Source organism: Aythya ferina (assembly GCF_964211825.1).
Source record: "Aythya ferina genome assembly, chromosome: 1".
Classification (NCBI taxonomy): Eukaryota; Metazoa; Chordata; class Aves; order Anseriformes; family Anatidae; genus Aythya; species Aythya ferina.
In genome coordinates this window covers 39,647,248-39,672,934 of record NC_140296.1, presented here as the reverse complement: position 1 = coordinate 39,672,934, position 25,687 = coordinate 39,647,248, and the positions used below count along the sequence as shown (strand labels likewise).

At 33.7% G+C, this 25,687-nt stretch overlaps 1 protein-coding gene across 11 annotated transcripts in view; it reads left to right on the top strand.

The window, feature by feature from the left end:
- PCDH9 (protocadherin 9) overlaps positions 1–25,687 on the top strand; it is a 748,214-nt gene that overhangs the window by 15,049 nt on the left and 707,478 nt on the right. The window contains exon 3 of one of the 11 annotated variants that reach the window (XM_084510738.1): positions 11,293–12,960. The exons of the other annotated variants lie outside the window; for them this stretch is intronic. Within the exon in view, the coding sequence (XP_084366864.1) occupies positions 11,293–11,355 (63 nt within the window). The 3' untranslated portion in view covers positions 11,356–12,960. Of the gene's footprint in view, positions 1–11,292; positions 12,961–25,687 lie in introns of those variants that run through there. 11 annotated transcript variants of the gene reach the window in all.

The following is a 25,687-nucleotide window of genomic DNA, read 5'->3' as shown; positions in this document are numbered from 1 at the left end:
AAATCAGAATGTTTGTTTCTTAATGCAATTTTTCAAACTCTGGCCTAATAAATTGTGAAAATGGTGTGCACTTTTCAAAAGTGTTAAAAAAAATTGATGTATTGCTTAGATTCTGTGATGTATCTATTGATAGCATCCCTGCTGAGCATTGCTGAATTTCACTATTCCTCTGCTTTCTTAAAAGCTAGGCTTTGGCCTTCTTCTGTGCGTTAGCGATTAAGAAGTATTCTAATCTGTCACAGAGTACCAAGAAACTAATGGCTTGTGGAGTATTTTAGTCTTTAAGCTTCCACTGCAAGTAATATGAAAAATAGCGTCATTTGGCTGATGCTTAAATACCTCACATTCTTCTATGAGATATCATTGCTGTCCTTTCTTATTCCTCTTTTTAATCTCCTCTTTCATTCTCTGAGCATACTTATTTTTGTAAAACATATATATGCAAATAAAAGAAATCTGATTCTTTCCTTCCTTCTATCAGCAGAGAATCAACGCATTTTGTATACAATCTGTTCAAACACCTTGTAACCGCATCCACCTTGTAACCGCATGTTCTAGTAGGTAAGGGCTAATAATGAACTAACTGACTTCATTAGTATATGAAGATCTTATCTGGAATTATATCTGGATAGAAGCATGATATGGGAAGTAAAACACTTTCTAAACTAGGTACTTGTAAACACTTTCAAAGCTAGGTACTTGCTTTGACTTGTTCCAGTATATTTAAGAGAATCCAATTAGAATGAATTACAGTTATTAATACAAATCTGAAAAGAAAATTAAGTCCTGAAATATGTAACATAAATTTTCTCTCTGTGGCTTGCTTGGTTTCGTACTAAATTTATATTTCAAAACTGAGCTGAAAGATTGGCAGAGTAGAAACTAGGGCCTAACTTCATAACTGGATTTGCAGAGATGTTAGCTGTGACAACTCCTGGTTGTAACCGGAACAGAGAGAGTAAACAAATGTAGCCTTAAGTTGCATGTCAAAACATGAAATGGCTTTAATTTAGAGGACTTGTATAACTAAAAGAACGTACAGGATGAGCAGAGATTGCAAGCTTTTTAGTGTTATGCACATGTCTTATAGTACTGACCAAATTTGATTCACTTGTAATTGATATTGTGTAGGCGTATGCATCATGGAGGAGTGAAACGTGTTTTGTATGGTGTAATGAATTGTAGGATTCATTTTTTCCTACAGAGCAGTAAATGTCTGTATTGTCAGCAAAAATACACAAACAAAATCCTCTGTATCTAACCTACAACTGCTAGAGTAATGTGCAATATTTTAGTACCAGTTAGCCTGCTGGGTATCACCAGTTATTTTTGTATACATCCTGTATCTGTCATAGTTAAAACAAGCAGACAAAATAACTGTTTAATATGTTTTGCTTGCTTGCATTTTTTTAGAAAATTCTTCATACTTTTCTCACAGATGGTATAATGCATTCACAATTTGCAATAGGTGTGGTATCTCACTGAGGCTTATGATAGAAAATTGATTCTGAAAACAACAGCAAAAATGTAAATCACAAAGCAAAACACTGGAGATTGCAATTCAGTAAGTGGGTAGTGTTTCTTGAATTCAGCAATTTGAAAGGGAGATTGGGGTGAGAGATTAAAACATTTATGTATTTTTACACTTCAAAATGGTTAAAAGCTGTGTGGATGTCTGGACTTGCAGGAAAACTTAGCCTTTTAATAAGAAAGCTGGCAGTGCTGGTGTGATATAAAGAATGCCACTGATCCTTGAGTCTGCTTGTTTAAAGCAGCATGCTGAGCACTTTTCAGCAGAGCAGTTTCATACAGTGCATACTAAGACACTTTATAGATAGTTCAGATCAACTGCAGACAAAGTACTTCTTATTGCCAGTTATGATTTTTATCTGTCATTAGTCACAGAAATTAATCCTGATTTCAGAACTTTCCTTCTCTAGATCAGTGCAGACCACACTGAAAAACATTTTACATTCACCATCTCACAACTGGTATTTTTAACACTTACATGTCCAATGCCAGATATAAGCCTAACCTGTGAAATTGAAGCCTATTATTTAAGTTAATTTCAGCAAGTCTCTAGCTACTGAAGAACATTATATCCTATTTCTTGCAATATTCAGTAAAGATACTTGGGAGTCAGAGGGCTCTGCACTTTGTGCTGTTGTTTGCTATTATCCATGACATTTGGAGTCTGGTGGGGATGTTGTGATAGCACCTTCAATTAAAAGTCATAGGCAACAAGCATAACAGAGGGAAAGCTTAAGACTGCTTAACATTTTGCAATTTCTTCAACTAGAGTAAAACCAGCATGAGAATAAATTGACTATGTTAGCTTAATTGTGATCTTCACCTAAGAGACCATGAGACCTCAGACCTAGCAGAAAACCCCAGCTGAAATGTTGAGGGGCTTTTTTGTTTTAAGATTGCTTGAATTTGTCATATTTGCTTTAGAAAACAGCAACGCAGTTCTACTCCAGTTTTAGACTTAAGCTTTGGTTACCTGTCTTGGGTTTTCGTTACTTTTACATGTATACAGTTGCACAGATAATGAGAAACCTGCAAAACCTGCATATCACTGCATGTAACCTTGCTCTGCAACTATTTACCACCTCATTAGTTTTTTCAATAGCAAAGATAAGTTAGCATTCTGTCATGAAATTTGAACAGCCACCACATCCAGCTGAAGCTTATAAGCCAAGGCATAATAACTTTCACAAACTGCATTAACTCTTGCAGAAGAAGATGCAATCTTGTAAATACAATCTTGTAAAAAAAAAAAAAAAAAGTGACTTTTTTATATCTATGTAGCCAATTTGTTTGACATTTTCTCCAGTAAATTTTTCTTCTCTCTGAAATCTTTTAAAATACAAAGGGAGGAATTAGGTTTTGCATCAGTCTGCACAACTCAATTGACTGAGATAAAATTGATCTCATTTACATTTGGATTATGCTGTACACTCATTGGTCTTAAAATGTGATGTGCCTTTTTCTTATTTCTGTTAAGGCTCTATCTTCACTGCAGAACAGGTGTGTTCTACATCAAGATTGTTGTGAGGTAGCTGTCTAAATCTAAAATCCATGTGGAGAAATGAAGCGGGTGTTTTGTAACTTGACGTAGCTGATCAAGGTCAGCCCTGAACACTACACTTGCAGTTGATCTCAACTGGCTATGTACAAGTGAAACTACAATACCTTATCATTAGCACAATTTTATACAGCATTACCTTCTTCAGTGTAAGGTCATGTTACACTGTCTTGTGATTTTAAGGTGCCTTTGAGGATATGAATTGCAGGTGTACTTATTCTAGGTCCTTTTACACTTCTGAAGTGATGTAAAGTGAATCTTTGCCCTACTGTCTGGCATAAAATTTGGTCCTGTGGCTGCAGTAAAGTCCTTGCCTGTACTTTCAGATTTATTCATTGTGACATTAGCAACAATATTCCTAAAAGTTGTGCCAGGCTTCCATCTGGTATAGCTGCAATGCATTTTTATACCTTCTTCAGTGTTGATGCTACCATTTTGCAAACTATGCATGATTGCATCAATGATTGCAGGTTCATACAGTGGTTATAACTCAGTCATTCCCCAAAAAATGGAGTAGTATGAAACATCAAAATCAAACATTAGCTTAACACAGGCCATTAAGTTGTGATGGTGATGGTATAGATGTGTCTTTATTCAATTTTTACTTCAGTAAAACAGTATTTTATAGGAAGCATGATCAGAATAAAACATTTCATCCACAGTCTACTCAATCTTGACAATAAATGAGTATAATGGGAACAAATGGCACTTCCTTAGCAAGCTAGGTAAGCAGTCCTGAGCATGAGTAGTCGTCTTCAATTTTTTCGTGATGTAGTTTGAGTCTACTTGCTCCTAAGAATTCACTTCTCAGTATATGTCTCCCACATTTGTTTGTGTCTTCTGAAATTGCCCATAAGCTTGAATTAATGTCAGTTGAAGGGTTACCATTCCATTAAAAATGCCTTTAAGATTTACTGTCTAACCTGGTTAGCAATCTGGATAAACAGTTGTTTTACACCTTGTGCCTCTTATTTGACGTTTCAAAAGTTCTCCCTTATATCTCTTAAAATATTCCTTTACCATTGCCTCCTCTCTTACCTTTTTATTTAAACTCAGTGACTCTTTCTGGTCTTTCTACTTCTGAACTTTCAAAGTAGTTTGCTTGCCTAATGTCCTCTACATATACTCTGCCCATCTAAGGATCCTCTCCTTTTCAGTATCTTCTTTTTTTAATATATATAAAAAAAAAAAAAAAAAAAAAAAAGGTACCTGCAAGACATCATATCTGGTTCACAGTCAGTAGTAACTCAGTAGCAGCTGACTGCTGCTTCCAATTATACCATATACTGGAAAGCCAAGTTGTTGAAGTATTGGAGTCAATGTTATAATCAAACTAGTTAAGAAGCTAGCAGTGTCTCATAAAGGGTTCTGGACATTGTCTGATTTCTGCCATAAGCAAAATACTGACAAGTCCTGCTTTGTTTTGCTGCTTTTTCAGGTGGCAAAAAGCTAGACATACATTCATTATATTGTAAAATCACAACCTTCGAGATCTTGCCGAATCTGCCCTGCAGCTATTTATCATATGATTGCAGGGAATGAAAATAACATTTTTTCCTTCTGCTAGGAATATGTTGCTAACCTTGAGGCAAGATAGTGCATAATTTTATGTGTGCCTAGTGTTGCTGTTATATATAGATTGTTCTGAGATGAATCAGTGTTTTCATTTCCCAGAATTTGGCACTAGTGTTTTACGAGAGCCAAGGAGATTTCATATACTTAGGCTCTTGGCTGCTACAGTGACCAGGGATCCCAAGTCTGAGTCACATTTACACTAATGCCATTAGTGTATATAGTCATGGAAAAGGGCCAAAAAGATATTAATACCATTTACTCCAAAGTCAAGGGTTTTTGTTTGTTGTTGTTGAGGTTAGAGCTTGCATGTAATAATCTTTCTGTAAAGGCTAACTGAGCCCAATCATGATTTCACATCTATTAATGTTATGTTTTTGAAATTACAGCTATTCCACTGATGTTTTCGCTTGTAATCAAGAACTGAATCTGTTTCCTCGTGTCTGCGTGCTAATCCCTCTTTCTTCCTCCCACAAGCAATAGTCTGCAGAAAACTGAAAGATCTTTAAGACTTTTTTTTTCTTTCCCGCAGCACCCATCCTTCCCTTGTGTCTTGAATAATTGTTTTTTAATATGAAGTATTAATTTACTTTAAATAGAAGGAATTAGGGAAACTGGGGCTCAGTCCTTCTCCACAATTATGAATTTAACCATTAAGATTATCTGATGCTTTTGAAAGCATAGCTCTATTATAATTTTGTACTTAATATAGTTATGATTTCTTTGTTTAGTTTATTTACAGGATGACCTGCAGTGGGAGTTTTTAAACATGTTATAATATTTTCTGCTATTACATGGATACTTTCTGTCATGTCCCACTTTAGAGCTTCTTATGCATAGAGACATCATTTTTTAGGTAGTACCTAAAGATACAAATTTTTGGAGTGCAATTTCCAAACTAAGTTCGCTGAGTTCCAGTTTTTAATGTTTCTGACACATAAACGTCTTAAGAACAGCAGAAAAGCATGAAATTTATAGAATTTTTTTTTTAGGAGTACATTGATGAAAACAATAGTATATACAAATCAGGCCATTTTAAGAAATAAAGTACTTTTAAGTGTAGAGATATTAAGATTGTCTGTGCCCTAGCAGAAACTTATATAGTTATAAAATAAGTGTTTATCTTCTAGCCATGGGCTAAAAAAGAATCACATAAGTCCATGGATCTTTTGAGGTAGTTTATTTTGAGGTAGTTTAACACAATGGTGAGATGAATTATACTAAATCCAAAACCATTGGAGCTTCAGATTATACTGCTTTAAATTGCTGTGTAAATTTTCTTTAGCAGATTTCTAGTTCATTAAAGCTTGAGGAAAGTTAAAAAAAAAAAAAAAAAAAAAAAAAAAAAAAAAAGAGAGAGAAAGAAAAAGAAAAAAAAAAGCAGAAAGAGAAAAGTTTAGTTTTACTCCTGTGAACTGGGTGAGGGAGTGGGGGTAGCTATCTCAAAATATGAGAGCAGCAGTCCACTGTTGCAGACTTAGCAGAGGCACAAATGTCATGACAAATTCTGTAGAACATACTTGGGCAAAATGCCTGTTTGTTTTATTGAGAATTTTGTCTGCTTAAGACCTGTTTTCCCCTTATCTCTGAGTTTCTTGGACAAACTGTGTTGACTCTGATCCAGTAAAGTAGTGCAAGCTTCTTAATCTGGCATGTTAAATGAAAGCTCAGCTGGGAAAGGAATGCAGTATTTTGTCTTTGCATTTCAATTGAATTGAAACTTATTATTTTAAGCTTAGGCTGTGATAATCATCTCCAACCAATATAACATCATTTACAAAGTCAGGTGATAGATACTTGGACTGAATACAAGGATATGATGGGACACAGCTTTACTGTTAATAAAAACATAGATAAATAAATGCAACATTCAAACTTCCTTATTCATGTCTTTGAAGCAGCTCAGCTCTGACTTGCAGCACTCCTGCTGTTTTGAGTTGCAGACCTTTCTTTCAACACAAAAAACGAATTATGCTAATCTGCATGCTGGGCAAAAGCCCATTTGAGAATAGCTGGAAGTCTAAAAGAAGTTTCACTTTTGATCACATCCCAGTTTTGAACCAAGACAGCTAATGCAGAAAGGGTGGCCACAACTAGAAGTCTGCTGAGGGCCTTTCATGTCTCCCCTAAAATTCTGGCATAATTTTTTCCTCTCACCTTCCCTTTCTCTAGGGAAATTACTCTTATTTTACACTAGAGTAATAACCAAAAGAGTTGGACCTTTTATTTTTAAAACAAACATGGATATTTTTTCCATTTGTGTTGAGGCTTCAGTCTCTGCCAACAGTATGAAAAGAAATCGCCAAATGTTCTGTAACTCTTTAATCAATTGTCACTGAATACATAGTACGGTTCCAAATGTGGTAAAGACATAAACGTTCAAAAAATAAAATCTAGCACAAATCATAAACAAGTAACTGATGTAAATATGAACATGCTTGTCTTGATGTTAATACATATAAATTTTAAAATGTAAATACATTGTCAGTAATCCTGGGAGTGATATAGAATATCTTATTTTCATGAAGGTGAAAGATGTGAGGCTACATGTACACTAAATAATTGTAATCTAATTTATTTCTCAGGAGTATTGAAGATGCTCATCTTAATATACAGAAGTATTTGTTAAGAATGTTACCAAATCAATATTGTGGACTTAGACTAAGATCATACCGGAAGCTCCATCCTTCAGTTGTTCTCTGAATCATAAGAAGAAACAGATTGTGTCAAATGGAAAGTGAGAAATAATGTAATCTAATCAGTCTGCACTTTGGCCAAGTCATTTTAGGCTGGCCAAGATTTCTTTCCTGTTCTCAGTTCATGTAGGTATTTGACACAATACTGAAGAATTGAACATTTTAATTGTGCATATGTTTTCTTGAAAAGTTAAAGTCTTGGTAGGTTCATAGGGGTCTTTATCAATGGGTTACTTACACAACGTTCCTCAGAGTGAGCCAGCAAGAAGAATCACAGTTGGTTGCATCAGTACTTGCACCAACACTCTGCTGGGAATTGCAGTAGTTAAGAGAGCACGGAAAAAATAGATATTTTCCTCCTTCACAGCTTTTATTGCTTCCCCTGAAGCCTTCTGTCCATGATTCTTGTTGATTTTTGAACTCCGTGAAGTTTTTTTTCTTGGTTCTGGGAACTGTCTCTTTTTAGAAATCTGTTAATGAAAGTTTTGTGGTTTTGTGTCTTTTTTTTTTTTTTTTTTTTTTTTTTTTTTTTTTCTGAGTCTGCAGACTTAGCTTTTCCTAATGTTTACAGTACTTTTGCTTTTCTTCCTGTTGTCTAACCAAAGAAAACATGAACATTCTTACCTTTTCCCTCTCTAATCTAGTCTAGTATACTGCAGACACACCTTTGCTGTATTTCACAGGAGAATGTGCAAATACACGGATTAACCCTTACTTGTTATGCATTGAATATGATGGAGACATACTGTTGCATGTTTCTGGATTGTGCAGCTTTAGCAAAACTTAATATCAGCTATGTTGATTTAATTGTTGTATTTTCCTCTGTAATCTCACAAAGCCTTGCTATTTCGTAAAACAGTCCATTTTCACAGAATCACAGAATTGTCTAGGTTGGAAGAGACCTCAAGATCATTGAGTCCAGCCTCTGACCTAACACTAAAAAGTCCTCCATTTTATTCAGTATAAATGAGAGTTACTTTGAACAAAGCAGGCAATTACTTATATGGGATCTAATGCTCTGTAATTTCTGAAAATGAAAAAACAAAACAAAACAGTTGTTTATACAAATAATATAATTTTAAGGTATTTTATAATAGATATTATTACTCTTTCAGTAAAGGATACTGTTTCAGTAAAGGATAAACTGAGGTATAGTGAAATAACATCTTAAAAGTGACGCCTGTTTTCAAAGCCAGGAATGGAATGTGGACTAAATATTATATACATTATATACATTATATACAGTGGCCCTTTTTGTCAAATTATTATTGAACTAAATATAAAATTTGATGTTTTCATGAAGGAAAATTGAACTTTTAGAAAGATGAGAATGCCAGCAAACATCAGCAGTTATTTACATAGTATTGTCAGGGACAACTATTCTGGAGACAATTCAGTGAATCAGAGCTGTTTGATTAATCAAATCAAGTCTCTGTTGTAGCAATGCAAAGAGGTTATGTCTGTTGGCAATCTGATTTGAAATCAAATGTTTATGGATTAATGAACACAAGACAATTGCTTCTAAGCCTCTTTTCAAGTAAAATTCTCAATCTTTAGAAATGTGGATAAGTAGGGAATGATTAGCTGGATCTGACAGCACAAGTGAGAATTTATCCCCTCAAACATGCACTCCTTACAATTAAAGAAAATCTAAGCAATTAAAAGCAGGCAAAATAAAGCAAAGAACAAAATTTACAAGTTGTGTTTGTTATTTTATTAACATAAAGTAATTAAGCAAATTGTAATCATGGTTTCATTAATTGAAGGATAAACTTAACAGAGCTTTATTATTACAAATTATATGAAGAACTAACCCACAATCTACTTTTTAAAAAGCAGTCCAGGTCTTATCTTCAAATGACCCTTGCACTTTAATGAACTGAAAAAAAATAAAATCTTTCTTTTATAACATTTGTTGTTCATTACATTATCTTAAAAACTGTGAACAGTGTGTGTATTATAAAAGGAAATGTGTAATCCATTTGAGCATAAAAGAAAGTTCTTCAGCTTTTATAGGAATTGACTCAGAAATAATTCAGGTACAATTTTGTGTTCCCTTTGGTCTCTTTCTTCTCTGAGAAGGCTCTCTGATTTGGTTTGATACTAAATTAGTTATATCTAAATGCCACCTTCATTTCTGCCCCCACTGAGCTTAACAGTTAATTTTCCAGGCTAGAATAAAGAAATACTTGCTTTCATATTTTATCCAATCCCCATGGTGCAATAGACCAATAAGAACTATGTAGTTCTTACTGAGTTAAGAGAATAGGAGCACTTCTCTGAAGAAAATTGGCTGGCTTTCATTCACTGCATTAAAAAAAAAAAAAAAAAAAAAAAAAAGATCAATTAAAAATGAAAACAGCTGGAAATGAAGATCTTCCTCTTGACAAAGGTGAAAATTAAACTACTCCCTGATTTAGCTTTTTTGTTTTTGTTTTTGTTTTTTTTTTCAATATGATTCTCTTACTTGATAAGGTAACAATGATAGCATTACCTGATTGGGCTTGTTTTTGGAAAATCGACTATGAATAAAATATGATATACAAGTAGTTTCACTGACTACTCCACACAAGATAACTAAATTATAAGTTCATACGGGGATTTTTTTTTTTATCAAAACAGTTTAGAGAAAGCAAAAGTTCCCATTAAAATCTGTGGGAATTTTAAAATTGATATTAAGTCCTTTTGAAAAACTTGCTACCTTGTTTTCTCATGTTAAGCTCAGGGGGATCACAGAACTAAATCCTGTGGGTGTTGGCTGCTGCTTTACCTGAAAGCTGGAAAGCTGATCTGGAGGTTAAAATATTTTCAGTGGAAATTTTAGTAATGACAATAGTTGATCTGAAAAGGAGGGGAAAAAAAAAAAAAAAAAAAAAAAGGGCAAGACAAAACACTGTCTGAAAGCATAACAGGTAGGTTCTATTCTGTTCAAAGAGAAACTCCATGACTCCATGAACTGACTACTTTGATCAAGTTTCACACTATGTCATCATCTCAAAATTGTGTTTCTTTTATCATGTAGTAGCCACTGTACTTCACATTTTTTAATCATTTACTTCAGTTCTATTAATTTTATTTTTGTAATTTTACTTATATTAGGCAGCAAAAGAGCGTATGATGTTGCTCAGCATGTTGCATTATCATAATGCTTGTGCATGCAGATTTGTGTTACAGATACGTACAGATGCATGTATGTACAGGATTATATACACTTATTGAAATACATTGAGGTTCTAAACCTTAAAGAAAATGCTGGCCAAAGGTACATTATTCATTTGCCTATAAAGCATGCACTGGTATATAGTTAATAGTTAAAGAGTCATAGAAAACTCAAAGTCATCTTCAACACTTTCAGAAAATGCTACTTCTCTTTTGACTTATTCAACATTGCTTTACATTTTCAAGTTAAGAAGTGAACCAAGTCCTCAGATTGTACTGGACGTTCTCCTTGTTTAAATAAACAGATGATGATCTAATTCTATGACATTTGAAGATTTATTTTAGAAGATAAAAATAGATGGGAGATATTTGTTTGGAAAGGTAGTACAATTGCAGTCCAAATCAACAGGAGACTTATCCCACACAGACCTACTGTGCATATGCATCCAAGGTGAATATATGCTGTAGGAATACCTTTAGACAAAGCCATCACAGAAGACAGAAGGGATGAACAGTTTGTAACTGCCAGGCTCCTTAGTGGCCAGTACTCTGACTATATCCCTATCCCTGCTGTTCACAGACTGAATGAGAATTAAAACAGCTAGGGATGCCATTACGGCATTGGCTAGCGTACAAAGTGAAAGAGTTTCTAGCCATAAGAAATCATGAGGTATATCCATGTGTATTTCTTATTCCATTTGGGTTTATTTGCATTTTAGTATTTGTTTCTTGATAAAGTCTTCAGGATTAGAATCGTGTGAAACTTTGCTCTTGTAGGAGCTTTGCAGGTATTTTCGAACTTTCAGCCTGGGAAACACAGACTGGAAACAATGGTACTGACTGAGGCAGAGCTGTCATATACTGTGGTTTCCACATCAGGTAGGTAGCACTATTGCTTTGTGTTAGAAGATAGAATCCTTGTAAAAAACATGGTATGTGTGTTTGTTCATGTAATGGTTAGGCAGTGTCTATGCTGATGAAAAGTCCTGTACTGAACATCTTAAGCAAAGTCCATGAGTTTGGGCTAATGCAAACAGCAGTGCAGAGTGGTGTGTCTTGTTTTGAAGTGCTTGGCACCCACTACTGCTACTATTACTTTTAGAGGGCTCTTTTTACTTTTTTTACTTTTTAGGTGTCTATTCCTGAGGTCAGAAATAGACACCTAAACCTTCTTTTCCAGTCAAATTTCTCTTTCAGATATTGACTGTGTACTGTTGTTCAACATGCGTTAAGATCTTTTAAACTATTTGCATATGACCCTTTTATTTTCATATTAGAAATTAAATTTTGCAAAAGTGTTTTACTATAAGTGTATCCTTCTGTTTTAAAGTGTTAGAAAGCATACAGGGACACTTGGCTGGTGTTACTCATGGACCATTTTTTTCATTAAATTTTGTATTATAAGGGTTTAAATTCAACAGTGAAATCTCAAGTATTTTTACAACTACTCATAGAAAACAATTCCTGTTTTCCTTTCAGTAAAGAATGTGTTAAGTTTTGGTTAGGCTTGAGCAGCCCCATCTAACATGATTCTTCTGCACTGAATTTTCCACATGCTATGCTCTGTGTACATCAAAGCAAATGAATAAAACTAGCTCGGTGATCTGGTGATAGTATGCACTGCACCCATGCAGTGATTCGTGCAACAGTATGCTAAGAAACTTGAGTGGTGTGTACAGGGTAGGTAGATCGTGCTATCACATTGATGACTGCTATTTTAGAAAAAAAGGATAAGATCTTTTTTCTATTCTAGAAAAAAAGGATAAGATCTTGCTGGAGTTTCAAATGGCAATGCAGCAGTGGAAGTAAAATAATTCCAAAAGACAAGTCAGGTCTTAGAAATAAAATGTTACAACTCTAACAATCTGATATATCTAAGAAGAAGTTTATTTTAAAATTTCCTCTACTTTGTGGAAGATTCTGAAGCTTTGGTTGTTTCATTATTTTTGTGATTGATTTGCATATTTATTTCCCTTCTCGTTTTATTTCAGAATTAAAATATTTCAATATTTAGACTTTTTTTTCTTAGTTAAAGATTGTGTTTGGATATATCACTGAACACAAATCTTAGTACAATTAATATGCAAACAAGTTTTTCTGTAAAGAGTTCACTAAATAATCAATCCCAAATCCTGGATAAGAGCTTGTATGTGTTACTTTTTCATGTCAGAAGAATTATGCCAACTTTTACAGGTTTAAATTAGTTAAGTTCATGAAAGGTTGATTTTTGGTTGGTTTCTTTGCTTGTTTTCCTAAAATAAATAAATAAATAAATGAATGAATAAAAAGTATGGAAAAAAAAAACTATGGAAAGAAAGATAGGGGTACACATGCTTGCTTTGGGATAGAAACCCCGTGCCTTCATGTATATGCGTGTGTGTGTGTGCATGTGCATGCATGTGAGAGTGAATATCCAAACAAACAAATCACTTTGCAGTGTAAAAATGTTGAATTAAAAAGAGAAACGGTGGTGTTTACAGAGTATCTTGTATTTAACTAGAGCAGCCCTGGAAAGCAATGCTCCCAGTAATCTCTCTTTAACAGATTCAAGTGGAAGAAAGCCAAGTTGTGTGGTTGCACAATAGGTTGCAATCATGTGGGAGAGTTCCCAGTTGGGAGTTGAAAACTGTAAACCTGACATGCATAACTGAATGAAGCTACGCTACATGATTGTTCATTTAAGATTTTTTCCCCCTCCTTAAAAATACAGCTGGGCTTTTGCCTTTGTCAGGGTGCTGAAGAGGCAACACTTTGTAAGACAGAAAGTTAGTTTTAAATTGACATTTTGGTGATAATTTATCCTGATATTATGGCTACTGGTTGTGATTGTGACAAGCAGGCTTGATCCAAGTGGGCACTGTAAGAGCCAAATTTAATAGACTACCATTGTAATTTCCTGCCTTGCGGACTGCAGAGACTTTCCAATGTTCCTTCACCACAACAATCAGGGATTACTAAATAACAAGTCCACAGCACTAGGGTAGGATTGAAAGGATTAATGGAATATGACAAAATTGCACCTGAGGGGGAAAATCTGTAGCAGTTTTTGTATGGTGATGTGGTAGATCAGGCAAATTGGCAATTGCTACTGATCTTTACACATGCATGTCTTCAAAGAAAGTGTGTGAAAATCAGGCAGAATCCAGCTATGTGGTTAAGGCTGTCATAAACATTTATGTCATCAACTGCATAAATCACTTAATACTATCATTTTAAGTATTTGCATGATCAACTATATTAAGCATCAGTAGATTGTAGGCACTGTATTAAATCATTTTTTACTCTGCTATAACCTTTATCCTGCTAAACTAAATCCTAAAAGATTAAAATGTAGGGTTAGTCAAACCCTTCTTTTCAAGGATAATTAAGGAATACAGTTACTGTTTAGGAAGAGTGTTTCCAGCTTTAGAAAATTCTCTCTCTATATATATGTAAAAAATTGGTTTGGAATCTTCATATTCTGACCTGATGTTAAATAAAAACCTCTCTATCCTTTGATAAATATGTATTTCATAACAACAATAACAATCTTAGCCTCTTAGCCCCAAGTTATTATGGGGTATTGATGTATTTTTAATAAATTTCGTAGTGATAAATTTTATCACTATGAAATGTCAGAAGTTTGTAAACAGATCCTTGGTTTCTTTTCACACTGGCTTAAACTAAGAATGCCACCACTGATGGCAGTGGATTTACATCAAATATGTACAAGGAGAAGGAAGAAAAAAGCTATTCAGCTTTATTTTTAGAATAACTTTTCTTTTGAAAGGAACTTATCTATTTAACATTGTTTATTATCTCTAGAATAAAAAGGTAAAATTTGGAATATTTTTTGTGGACTTAAGTGGAACAGTTTTAGATTATGCTATGTTCATGATAGTTGAATTTAGCCCTTCAAGTAAGATTTATTTTTTTTTTCCAGTTTAGTATAAACACTTAATGATTATGAAAAATAGCAAGTTGTGAGAGGGTTAAAGTTTTGTCCATATAGATTAATGCTAGTGAGAGAAATTTAAAAAAGAAAAATCACAAACATTTTTTAGTTGCTGTCTGAGGTAATCCCTCATGTATCGTGAATTGTTTAAGGAGGCACTTCTTCAGTAGCATTGACTGAAGAAGTTTTGTTGTCATTTAGACTTGTTACTAGTGGAACAGCCGTCAAGAGTCATGGAAGGCTTTGGTTATATTCTTCAAAAATATCAGTTAGGAAGGGGTGGGCTATGTTGTGTCTTTAAACGGAAATAGGGAAAAAATATGCCACAGAATCTAAGCAGATAGATTTATTTTTAACCCAAAATAACATTCTAATACAAAAACACTGAGTTTTTGTATTAATCTGACTGGTAAAGTCAGTTTTAAAATCTTATGACTGGTAAAGATTCTAGTTATCTATTTTTTTTAGTAAGTCTTATAAGTTCTAAAAGTACAACCTGTCAGTATGCCATTAGTGTTTTCTCTAAATCTGTCTTGTCTCCAGAAGTAATGCCACAGGCTTCATGTTTCCCTGCCTTTGGGTTCCCAAGGCAATCCATAGGCCTCATCCTATGCAAAATGTGTGCTGTTGCATGTGGTAGGCACATAGTATGTATAGCAGGACTCAAATTGATTGGCTTGCTGCGTTCTTCTTGTGCATATTAGGTGCAGTCAGGGTTCATATTTTGATGTCTTTTCACCATGAAATCTCTGGTGGTCTAGTGGACAGAAAAAGTGAAAAATACCATGTGAATCCGGAAAAAATAATTAGCATTTCTTCCTGTTGTTAACAGAGGTTGCTGAAAACCTAGTCTTACTGTGTTCAGCATGAAAAAGCAAAGAGACATTCCAGGATTAGGAGCCCAGCCAAAAGTAGATTACATCTGAATTGGAGTGTCTGCCCTCTAAGTGATCACTGGTATTGAATAGTAGTTTTGCACAGAGAGGGTAAACTTTTTTCGATAGAAGGGATAGTTATATTGAAAAGACAGTGAGGCTCTTTGTTTCAAGAAGCTTCATTTGGTGAAGTCCAGGAAAAGTACATACGCATTTGATTCTTCCCATGTACTTTAAAAAATAGCAAGCTGTCTTCTAGAGATCTTCATGTCCCAAAATTCCTTGGTGGTGTTTAAAAATCCATAATCGGTTATTCTGAATTTCAGCATATTGCTTTTATTTCAGCAATAAGGAATGGAAAGCTGTCTTTATCTAAGCAATGCTTTTGAGCTGTTCAGATAGCACATTACAGAGTGGTTAAATGCAACTCATATAACCCTACCATGCTGTGTTTGAAAGGACAGTGAAACTTCTAATTCATTATTGGGTAATTTTCTGATATGCTTTTTCCTCAGTTTGAGTGACAGTCCCACACCCCCAGTGCATGGTTTGTTTAGTTGTGGTGCAGAAAACTTTCTCTTTTAAGATCTAATTTTATATCAACTGTAAAATTATTAGTAGGATGGTCCTCACTTTTAGGTACTGAAAAAGGGAACACATTTTGCATACTTCTCAAGACATAACTTTGTCACTGTGTGATGATTTTTCTCTAAAACATGGAAGACAGTGGAGGTCCATCTGTTGGGTAAATTTTCCCTGTGTGTGTGATATAATGTAATGAGTAATCATAAATGTAAAACACTTGATGTGACTATTTTCTATATAATGATTATGCAGTAGTTAGTAGCCACAATATACTATATTACTCCTGTTATGTATTTTGGAGGTGGACGCTATGGATTCATAATATGGTTTAATTGTACAAGTAGTATCACTTCATCTGAGGGATACTTTTCCCCCACATTGAGAATTATGAATTTACAGTGTTGATATTTTGAATCTTATAAGCCACTACAGAGTGGAAAATATTTAAGGGAAGCAGTGTATGTACTTCTATATGTTACTGAGTGTTAAATAAGCAATCAACTGATTGTTGAATAAACTAATATATATATAATGCATTATATTTATGCAAAAAATAGCTGCAAAAATCAGGTGAAGTGTTTCACTTACTGTAGTAATAGGCACGATTGCTATGTATTTATCTATGCATAGTTTAGGAGAGAAGAAGATGCTGTCAATGATTCTGTAATATTTTCTTCGTTGTAGTGGCCATTGAGTTAAATATGAATTCACTGGTATGTATAGTAATGAATCTTTAAAAATATCATTTCTAATCAGTGTTGGACAGTGGAAATAAACAGGTGTCCTTTAAAAAATGGACCTTTGTACACTTTGAGTAAAGAACTACATGAAAAGGATATAAAGTAGTTGTACATTCAAAATGTGTTAAACTCCATTTTTGCTTTGCTATATTTTGTAAAACATTTCCATTGTAAACAGTATGCCTCTCACACATGTCAAATCAAAACTCTTTATTTAAAAAATATATACCTAATGTAATTGGAAACTTATTGCACTCATAAATGTATATATTGTGACTTCAAAAAAAGTCTGTACTGATCTTTGCTTAAACTACTAGTATGTGGATTTCTTTCAAATTTATTTTTAATTAATGATATTAAGGATAAGATCCTTTCTAAATGTACTTTAAAATTCACAATAAAGTTTCAGAAGTTGTTTTGTACAATGTTGAGACTTTGTGTTGAATTTTCTTGTTGAAATCTTTTAAACTGGTACCTTTACTGAGTTTTGCATTCGTTGAATATGTGTAAATCTGTGTTTAACATCATCATAGTTTAAATCATGTGTGCTATGTTACAAAATACAGAATATTTACTTAAGAGCTGTCTTGATTTAATTAGGTATTGCTGCTCTATTGAACACAGAAACTACTGGCACTTCTGTAATTTCTTCTTGAATTCAGACCATATTCAAGCAACTCTCTGTATTAGACTTTAAGGGTGAGATAAAATGAATACTCTGTTTTTTGTAACAGCTTCATCCAGAAGACAATACAGAATGAGTTGGGTGAAATAGTTGAATAAACATGGAGAAAAACATGTTAATTTCAAAATACCTAAAAATCTAGTTTAAAGCTGCAGGGAGAGGGACCAGGGGGAGGCGGGGGGGTGGCAGCCGGGGAAGTAAATATGACAGTATTGAAGAAAGATGACATGGTACAATATGTAGTCAAATACATTGCAAGCTTTCATTTTTATTCTTTATGTCTTTTTTTTTTTCCTTTCTTTCCCCTTTCTTTCCACTTTCTTTCCCCTTCCTTTCCCCTTCCTTTCTCTCCCCTCCCCTCCCCTCCCCTTCTGCTATTTTGTTATTAGCTGATTCAGTAGTTATTGTTCTAAAAATGTTGGTGTCCCCAACAGGGAATTTGCCTGAGCAAAGAGGTGATTAGGCTCTGTAGAGTTTGGAAAAACATTATTTTTCATTTCTGTTCTATCCCCATCTGGAAAATACAAAACAAAACAAAAACAAAACAAAAACAACCAACCAAACAAACAAACAAAAAACCCAAACAAACAAAAACAAACAAAAACAAACAAACAAAAAAAAAAAAAAAAAAAAAACACGAGAAAGAGAGAGAGAAAGAAGGAAAGAAGGAAAGAAAAGATGAACAATTATTTGCTCAGAAATACAACTTTCTATTGCAGCTATATTTCAGTCTCTGCAGTTTCACAGAGACTGAAAACATTAGGCAAGAGAATGATATATTTTTAAATTTGAGGATGAAGTAGGCCGTCCCTATAAAAATAGTACTATTTATCTGTTTGCTATAACAAGAGAGAAATAGCATTTATATGTTTGAATAAAATTTTTAAAAACGTTTAATATTGTCCAATTGATGTCACTATAAAAATTCCTAGTGGTGCAGTTTTAGGTCATTTTACAAAGCTATATCACATACCTGTATAATCATGAGATTTTAATTTTTCAGAAAGCTTCATTAGCTCCGTAGGTCTACATATTTGAAGACATGTATAGCTTGATAGTTCCCATTCAGAAATCCAAATATAGCTTCTTAACTACATTTAGCTCAATTTTTATATATTAAAAATGTAATTCTGATGTCAGGTAAAACTGATTTAAGAATGAGGTAGAAATCTATATATCTTTCAAAACCCACTTATTTAACTTGTAAATACATAAAAACCTTTTCAGAAATTATTTCCAACCACAAAGCTTCAGCTAAGGTCCAAAGCAAAATTAGAGCTAATTATCTTAATGTCAGATAATACTCAGCTATATACTTTACTTAAGAAATTCCTTAACTTTAATGGTGCTATTCCTGCAGAAAATCAGATCTTTCTTTTCAAGTGACTCTTTCAAAAAAAGATTGAGGAACAGTATTGAATTGGCATCAAAAAAGAATCTGAGATTCAGGCTCTTAAAATGCCCTCTGATCGCTTTAGAGATAGATAGTTTCACCATACTCAGCTGTTGTTTATTTTTTTTTTTTAACAGTCTTTTATAACATTTATCTCATTAAAGACATGCTAAGTGGCTAACTCAACACTTAATTACATTGAAGCACTGATACTCTAAACTAGAGAACCATTTTCACTTTCAATCCCTGAAACAGAATGGTTGTTGAAGTAGTCTTGGGAGGGAACACTGATGACCAAAAGGAGGCAGAATCGTGTATTTTTCTGGCAAATACAGCAAGAGAATAGAAATAATACACCAGCATTATTGTGCAACAGAATAAATAAAATGCTCATTGTCACTAGGAACAAAAGCCAGTGCATTGTCTATTGCCTAGGTTCAGGCTTTTTGGTATTTAAGACCCGTAATTGTCTCTTGATGTATGACTTTGTTTCTTTTTCCTAAGATTCACATCTTCACCTTCTTTATTAAGAGTTATGAATCTTTCCATTGGAACACTACCACCAAAGTTAATTGATTGGCCTAATTTAGACCCTGATTGTGTAATATGGGTTCACATTAGCTGGCAGATAAATCTGTGAGTTTCAGTGTGGCCCTGTTAATTTCAAGATAGTACAGTTCACCTGTAAGTACAAACTGTCATGCCAGGGAGTGTGTAATTCAGTGCTGAATATGTTGATTGCCTTATGCAGAGCTTGAATTTAACCAAGCTTGAGGACCCTTACAATCATTTTTAAATAACTTGCTCTTAGTGGCAGAAAAATGTTTCCTATTGTCCAGAAGCAGAAGTCCCATCCTGAGTTTTATTTTATAAAGTTTTAAAGTACTGCAATTGTTTTTTGTTGTTGTTGTTTGTTGTGTGTTTGTTGTTTTTTTTTTTTTTTTTGAGCAACATGTGAGACTGATGAGTGCTGTTTCTATGCTATTTAATTGTACTGAATACACCAGCATTAACCTTGTCTAGCTTAAGAGCCAGATTCTGACGAGAGAGAGAGAGAACTGGAGCAAGAGGTGACATAAGATGAATTAAAATCTCTTCACTGATAGCCATCATTAAAAGGAAAAAGAAAAGCATAGTTTACTATGAACCCAAGGGAACAATTTGATTTAGTTTTTGAACATAGATAAACTCAATAAAAATACCCTACAGAAAGAGCTCTAAATTAAATTTTATTTTGATCTTGAGAATGTTACATTTTTGTAGTTGTTGCAGGTTTTTGTATATCAAGTGATACAATCAATGCATGAAGTTAGATAAAACATTTAACATTCAGATTCATTTCTATATGCATGGATTTACTTCAGTTTTACTTTTTTATTTTGTTGTTTGTTGTTTTTTTTTGTTTGTTTTTATCAACAAAAATTATTTCGTTGATAAAGTTTCAGGAAGTGCTTGAGGGTCTTTACTTTGCAACTTTCTTGAAGAAAGAGGAAACTTTCTAGTCACCTGTGTCTGAAAAATCTGATAAGAGCCTGCTTCACAAGAAATGAAGGCAAACATTTTTTGTCTTTGAAGAAGGCTTGGCTTCCACTAGATTTCCAATAGGGAACAGATACACTGAAGGAATTTGTTCAATTTCATTCTTGCATATTCACTTTGCATTTAATACAAAATGTTTTCTTCCTTGCAACATGAAGCAGAATCTTGTCACAGCACTGCAAAGGGAAAATACGTAGTGGTCTTGGCATTCCCTGACAATATGCTTTCATTAAAACTTTAAAATGTAAATGTATGGAGAAATGCATGTCATATCCTATCATAAAGTTTCACAGCTATTGCATTCCTTGCCACTAGTATGTGGCAAAGTTGTTCTTTCCTCTTTTTACAGCTTGTTCCTTTTGTAAATATAACTATACAGTAAGTTATATTTGAGAGTTTTGCAAACCTTAGCTAATCAATGTGAGTCTTAGTTCTGGGTCTGTTACATCATTAGAAGTTTAAATTGGTTACCAATGTTTAACAGATTTTAACAATACATTTTTTTTTCCCAAGTTCCTTCTGAAACTGCTTTGCAGCATGATTTTCAGGTTGCTACTCAGTGTCTTATCAGAAGGAGTGGGTGGATTAAAATTCAGATACATGAGAAATGTTAAATGAAAATTGCTCTGTAGTGTTTTGACTATGGCCAGAAATATGTTAATTAAAAACACTGAAGAACATAATCCTTTCTGAACCCAAATGGCTAAAACAGTTTGTAGAGTTGGGAGACACGGGGCATACTTTAACAACTTACAAAGCTGTTTAGATGGACCAGAAAATGTAGTGGAGAAAGATTACACCAGTGAATCCAGTTCCAGAAGCATCACGTCATCCCTACTTTAGCTTTTAATTCATTATTTTAATGTTAAAAACTTGAAACACAGAGATTAGAGATGTCATATTTTATGCCAAAAAATGATACATTCCTTAGTAAAAGAGAGTGTGATCACAGAAGCCTACCCTAGGATGTTTTCTCTTTGTAAACAAGAATGTCACTACTATATCCTAGAATATTTTTTCTTTGCAAACAAGAATGTCACTACTCTAACCTTTATGGGAGATAGTGGTAGAAGGAGCTGGAGTTCTGTATGGTTCAATGACAAAGTTAGGAGACTTCCTTTTTATAACCAGTATTTGGTATTTATTTCCATGTGTATTTTTAAACTATGGTTGTAAAATAATTATTTTTGCAATTTATATGCTTTATAGAGATCTCTGAAATGAGGCTTACAGCTCTGTGGTGACAGACCTGCATACCACTGGGGTACAAGAAAACTTCAACAGGGTCAAGTCTGTGTGTTGCTTTGTATATTTATATTTTATTTCCACATGGCCTTTTTATGGCCTTCTTCTTTTTTCTTATGTTGGCCTGGTCTTTCCAGGCATGCAAAAATAATATTTGCATTTGTGTTTATTAGTATCATTTATTAATTAATTCTAATTAATATTATTAATAATAATAGTGTGTCATATGCTATTGATGACAAATGTTGACATAATTTCAATTTATACTTTTAAATATGGCAATAGTATATTACTGTTCTGATCCAAATCACTATAAAAGTACCATCATAAATGTCTTTGCTATAGACCATGACAAGAAACGAGGTAGTCTGTCTTTCTAAGTGTGACAAGAATGTCAAGCTACTGTAGAAATAAGTGGGAAATCAAGATTATTTAAGAGAAAAAATAATTCACTCATATCCAAAATAGCTGGCAGACAAAAGCAAATATTTAACTTAAGTAAAGGCTTCAAACCTTCTTTAAAGAGACCTATGTTAAGCATTGTAAGCCAAAAAATAAGATTTAAAATAATAATCATTTGAAAAAATCATTTGAAAAATTTGAAAAATCATTGAAAAAATATGAACTTCATCAAGAAAAAAAAATAAAACAACCTTTTAAATATTTTTCTATTTCTAAATAGAAAATAGAAATATTCCTAATTTAAATATTTATAACAGAAAATAGAAATATTTCTAAAAAAACATTGACAGAAATTGCTATATAAGAGAAATAGATTCTGAGAAATAAATGCTTTCATCTAGAATAATCAGCTGCCAGCTTCTGCTGTTATCTTGGATCAAATTCATCTGACTGAATGATCTAGTCAGCTAGACACCCTTTAAAGTTAGTGGAGAGAAATAAACAATTTTATCTCATTCCATCCTGAAGGAGATGTCCCAAGTCATTCCTACAAATTTAATCCTAAATGTTGATTATAAAGGGAAAATGAATTAAGGATGTGTAGACATGTACCCTTGTAAAGGTCTAAAGCTGGATGAAGTCATTTTTTTCAAGCCTCCTATTTATTTGAGTAATCTATCTAAGTATTTCCAGCCTTAGTATTTAGCTGAAAAAAAGCTGCAAATTAAATCTACAGAAAAAAAAAAAAAAGCGTTACTTGTCACGCACTTCATTTAGAAATACATAAGGAATAAAATCAAATGGAGCTGGATGTTTCCAGGGCTGGCAAGCTGAAGCCTTGATAGTCATTGTGACTGGAATACCTTAAGAAAAAGCATAAATAATGCTAATAATCCTATCATTTAAGTTATTCTTTAACAGTAATGTAAAGTGGTGTTTTTATACCAGCTGACCACTTATGACAAGTGATTTATATGTTGGCCATTATCTCCATTGAAGGAGGTGAAGGATTTAATTCTTAGGACATTTCTAAAAGCAAGACAACAAATGTTTTGACCCATATTTTAGCTGTTTTTTTGTTTTGTTTTGTTTTGTTTTTTTCTTCTTTTAAGTAAATTAACATTAAATTTAATTTTTGTGCAGAAAAATTGCTTTTTTTTACTTTTGTTGTCTGCAATCATTGTCATGCAGCCACCTGTGTCCAACTTGGGCTTAGCTTTTTATATAAATTGTTATTTTTCTAATTGGTTGTCTAGAAAACTCAAATCTGAATGTCAGGCTGGGTATATATATATATTTTTTTTTTATTATTTTTTTTTTCTTGTGCATCATCATCAATTCACCAATTATAGTTGGATTAAAATGCTCAATCAGTTTGATGAGAATCTTACTGATTTTTCTCTTCTGTAAGGAATGTGCAGTTCTGTAAGGTTTCCTCACAGATTTCTTTTGTTTACTTTTTCTGAATGGATGGGATTTGCTTCATCATTAACCCCTAATGAGGATTTAATGTGACTGAGGATGAAAGATATCTGCTTCAAGGTTTATTGATATTTTTTTTTCTGGAATTTTCTTCCAAATTTTATCTTATTTGAATGTAACTCTGAAGGGTATGGATTTTTATCTGTGAACCTCAGTAGCAGTGCAGTCCTGTCCCAGCATCGTGCCCATTTCACCTTGAGGCACTTAACACTTTAAGCCTACCTGGGTTTCTTTAGGTGTCAAGGATGCTGAGGACAGAGCTACCTCAGTCACTCTGTTGCTCTCAGTATTACAGCTTTGAATACTTTGCTTCCGTTCTTTTTGTCTTCAGGGTGAAGAAGAGGATTTTAGCTTTCAGTGACAGCAGCAATAATAGTAATGATAACACAGTATAAAAAGGAAGAGAGAAAACAAGCATAAATTCTGAAAGAGAGATCAGCGAGCCCATGTATATGTAATTGCAAAGACCTATAGATTTTCAATAAATGCACTAGCAAAATATTTATTTCACAGCAAGATGTGATCAACAGCCTGGAATTTATGGAAGATGCTGAGCTCTCAATCCATTCTGTTTTCTAGCTGTTCTGCCTTTGGGAGCAGTGGAAAAGACTGCAACAGATGAATCTAGAAACTCCTTTAGGAACATAGCAATGAGCAAAATAAACCAGCATTTCTCTATTGATAATATGCAGTAGGTGCTCTTTATCAAAACTCTGTTACTCACACAGTATTAAAAAGACATACAAAAGCTTAGTGCACCCATGGGGCTTGGGAGTCAGATTATTTCTCTCAGTGAGTTTGCATCTGTAAGTTAAGGACTGTATTCTGGATGTTAGCTTTGTTGGTATAATAAAGTCTCATAAAAGAGAAATATATAAAACTAGATCCATTACCATGGAAATAGTGAAAGGTCATTTCCATGGAAACCACGGGAAGCTCTCATACCATAATTTTGAAAAAGCCTGTCTTTGAAGCTACAATGCATTTATACCATAAGCCTTGTTTTAAATTAAATCTATATATGTAAAGTGATAGACATTTTGAAAATTCTAACATAGTGCAGCCATTTGCTGGAAAGGGCATAAATACCAAAGCCAGATGTGTTGTTCATTTTGTTTATGGGAAAGCTGCTTGGTATATTTTTGTGCCTTTCCTCATGTTGTAAATAGCTGAGCTTTTTCACAGAGGACAGTAGCATCTCAGGATTCAGGACTGAGGTTTCTGTTTTCTGTAGGTTCCTTTACTGTCTAAACCTGATGTCAGAGCTTTAGCCTTAAAAGAATGCTTTCTAGTATATATGTAAACATATAAATATTTGTGTAAATACATTTACACAAATATATATATATATTTGTAATTTGAGAACTCATTCAGGCACAATGATGAGATAATTTTCAAGGATGTACCTTCATGAAAAATTCCTATAAAATGCAATACAAAAAGCAAGGTTCAATAGAAATGAATGTGAAATCCTGTACAAGTTAATTTACCCTAAGCCTTCGTTCCTTATCATCCATCATGGCACCCTCTTTAGATTTTTCTTGTTGTATAGGCAGTCCTTTTTAGAGACTTTTAAGTAACATTTCAGAACAACTAAACAGACAACCAGCCTGCAGGTGATGTAGAATTCTTATCTAAATAAGTGATTCTCCACTATGTTGTGTTTTTGTTTGTTTGTTTGGTTGGTTGGTTTTGTTTATCTGTTTTTGTTTTTCACAATGAAAGATAATTTATTGTTTCTGTAATGAATCCATGCATAGGTAGATGGAAAAAGAAGAACACAATAAAGTAATTAAAGGTGGGTTCCAGATACTGGAACACACATGGGCCTGCTTTCAATGTGGAAGCTTAGAAACTTGCTAAACTGCCCAGAGAGGTTGTGGGTGGATCAGTGTGGATCTCTGGAGGTGTTCAAGACCAGGTTGGATAACAGCCTGGGCAACCTGATCTAGTAGGTGGCATCTCTGCCCACGGCAGGGGGGTTGGAACTAGATGATCTTTATGGTCCCTTCCAACCCAAACCATTATATGATTCTATGATAAACTAGCTTTAACAAGTATTTCAGTTAGAATACTTGAGCTTCAGAAGGTAAGAATCCTTACTTAAAATAATTTTCATAAAATCATAATGAAAGCTGGAGCAAGACTTTCTTTTTCTCTTATCAGAATCACCGAAGCAAAAGCAAGAGCATCCACTTTTACATACCTGCTTTATTTTTAAAATAGCAGTAAGCTTTCAGACATCCTACTCCCCAGGGTTTCCTATAAAGTCAATGGGAAGAGTTAGTAATA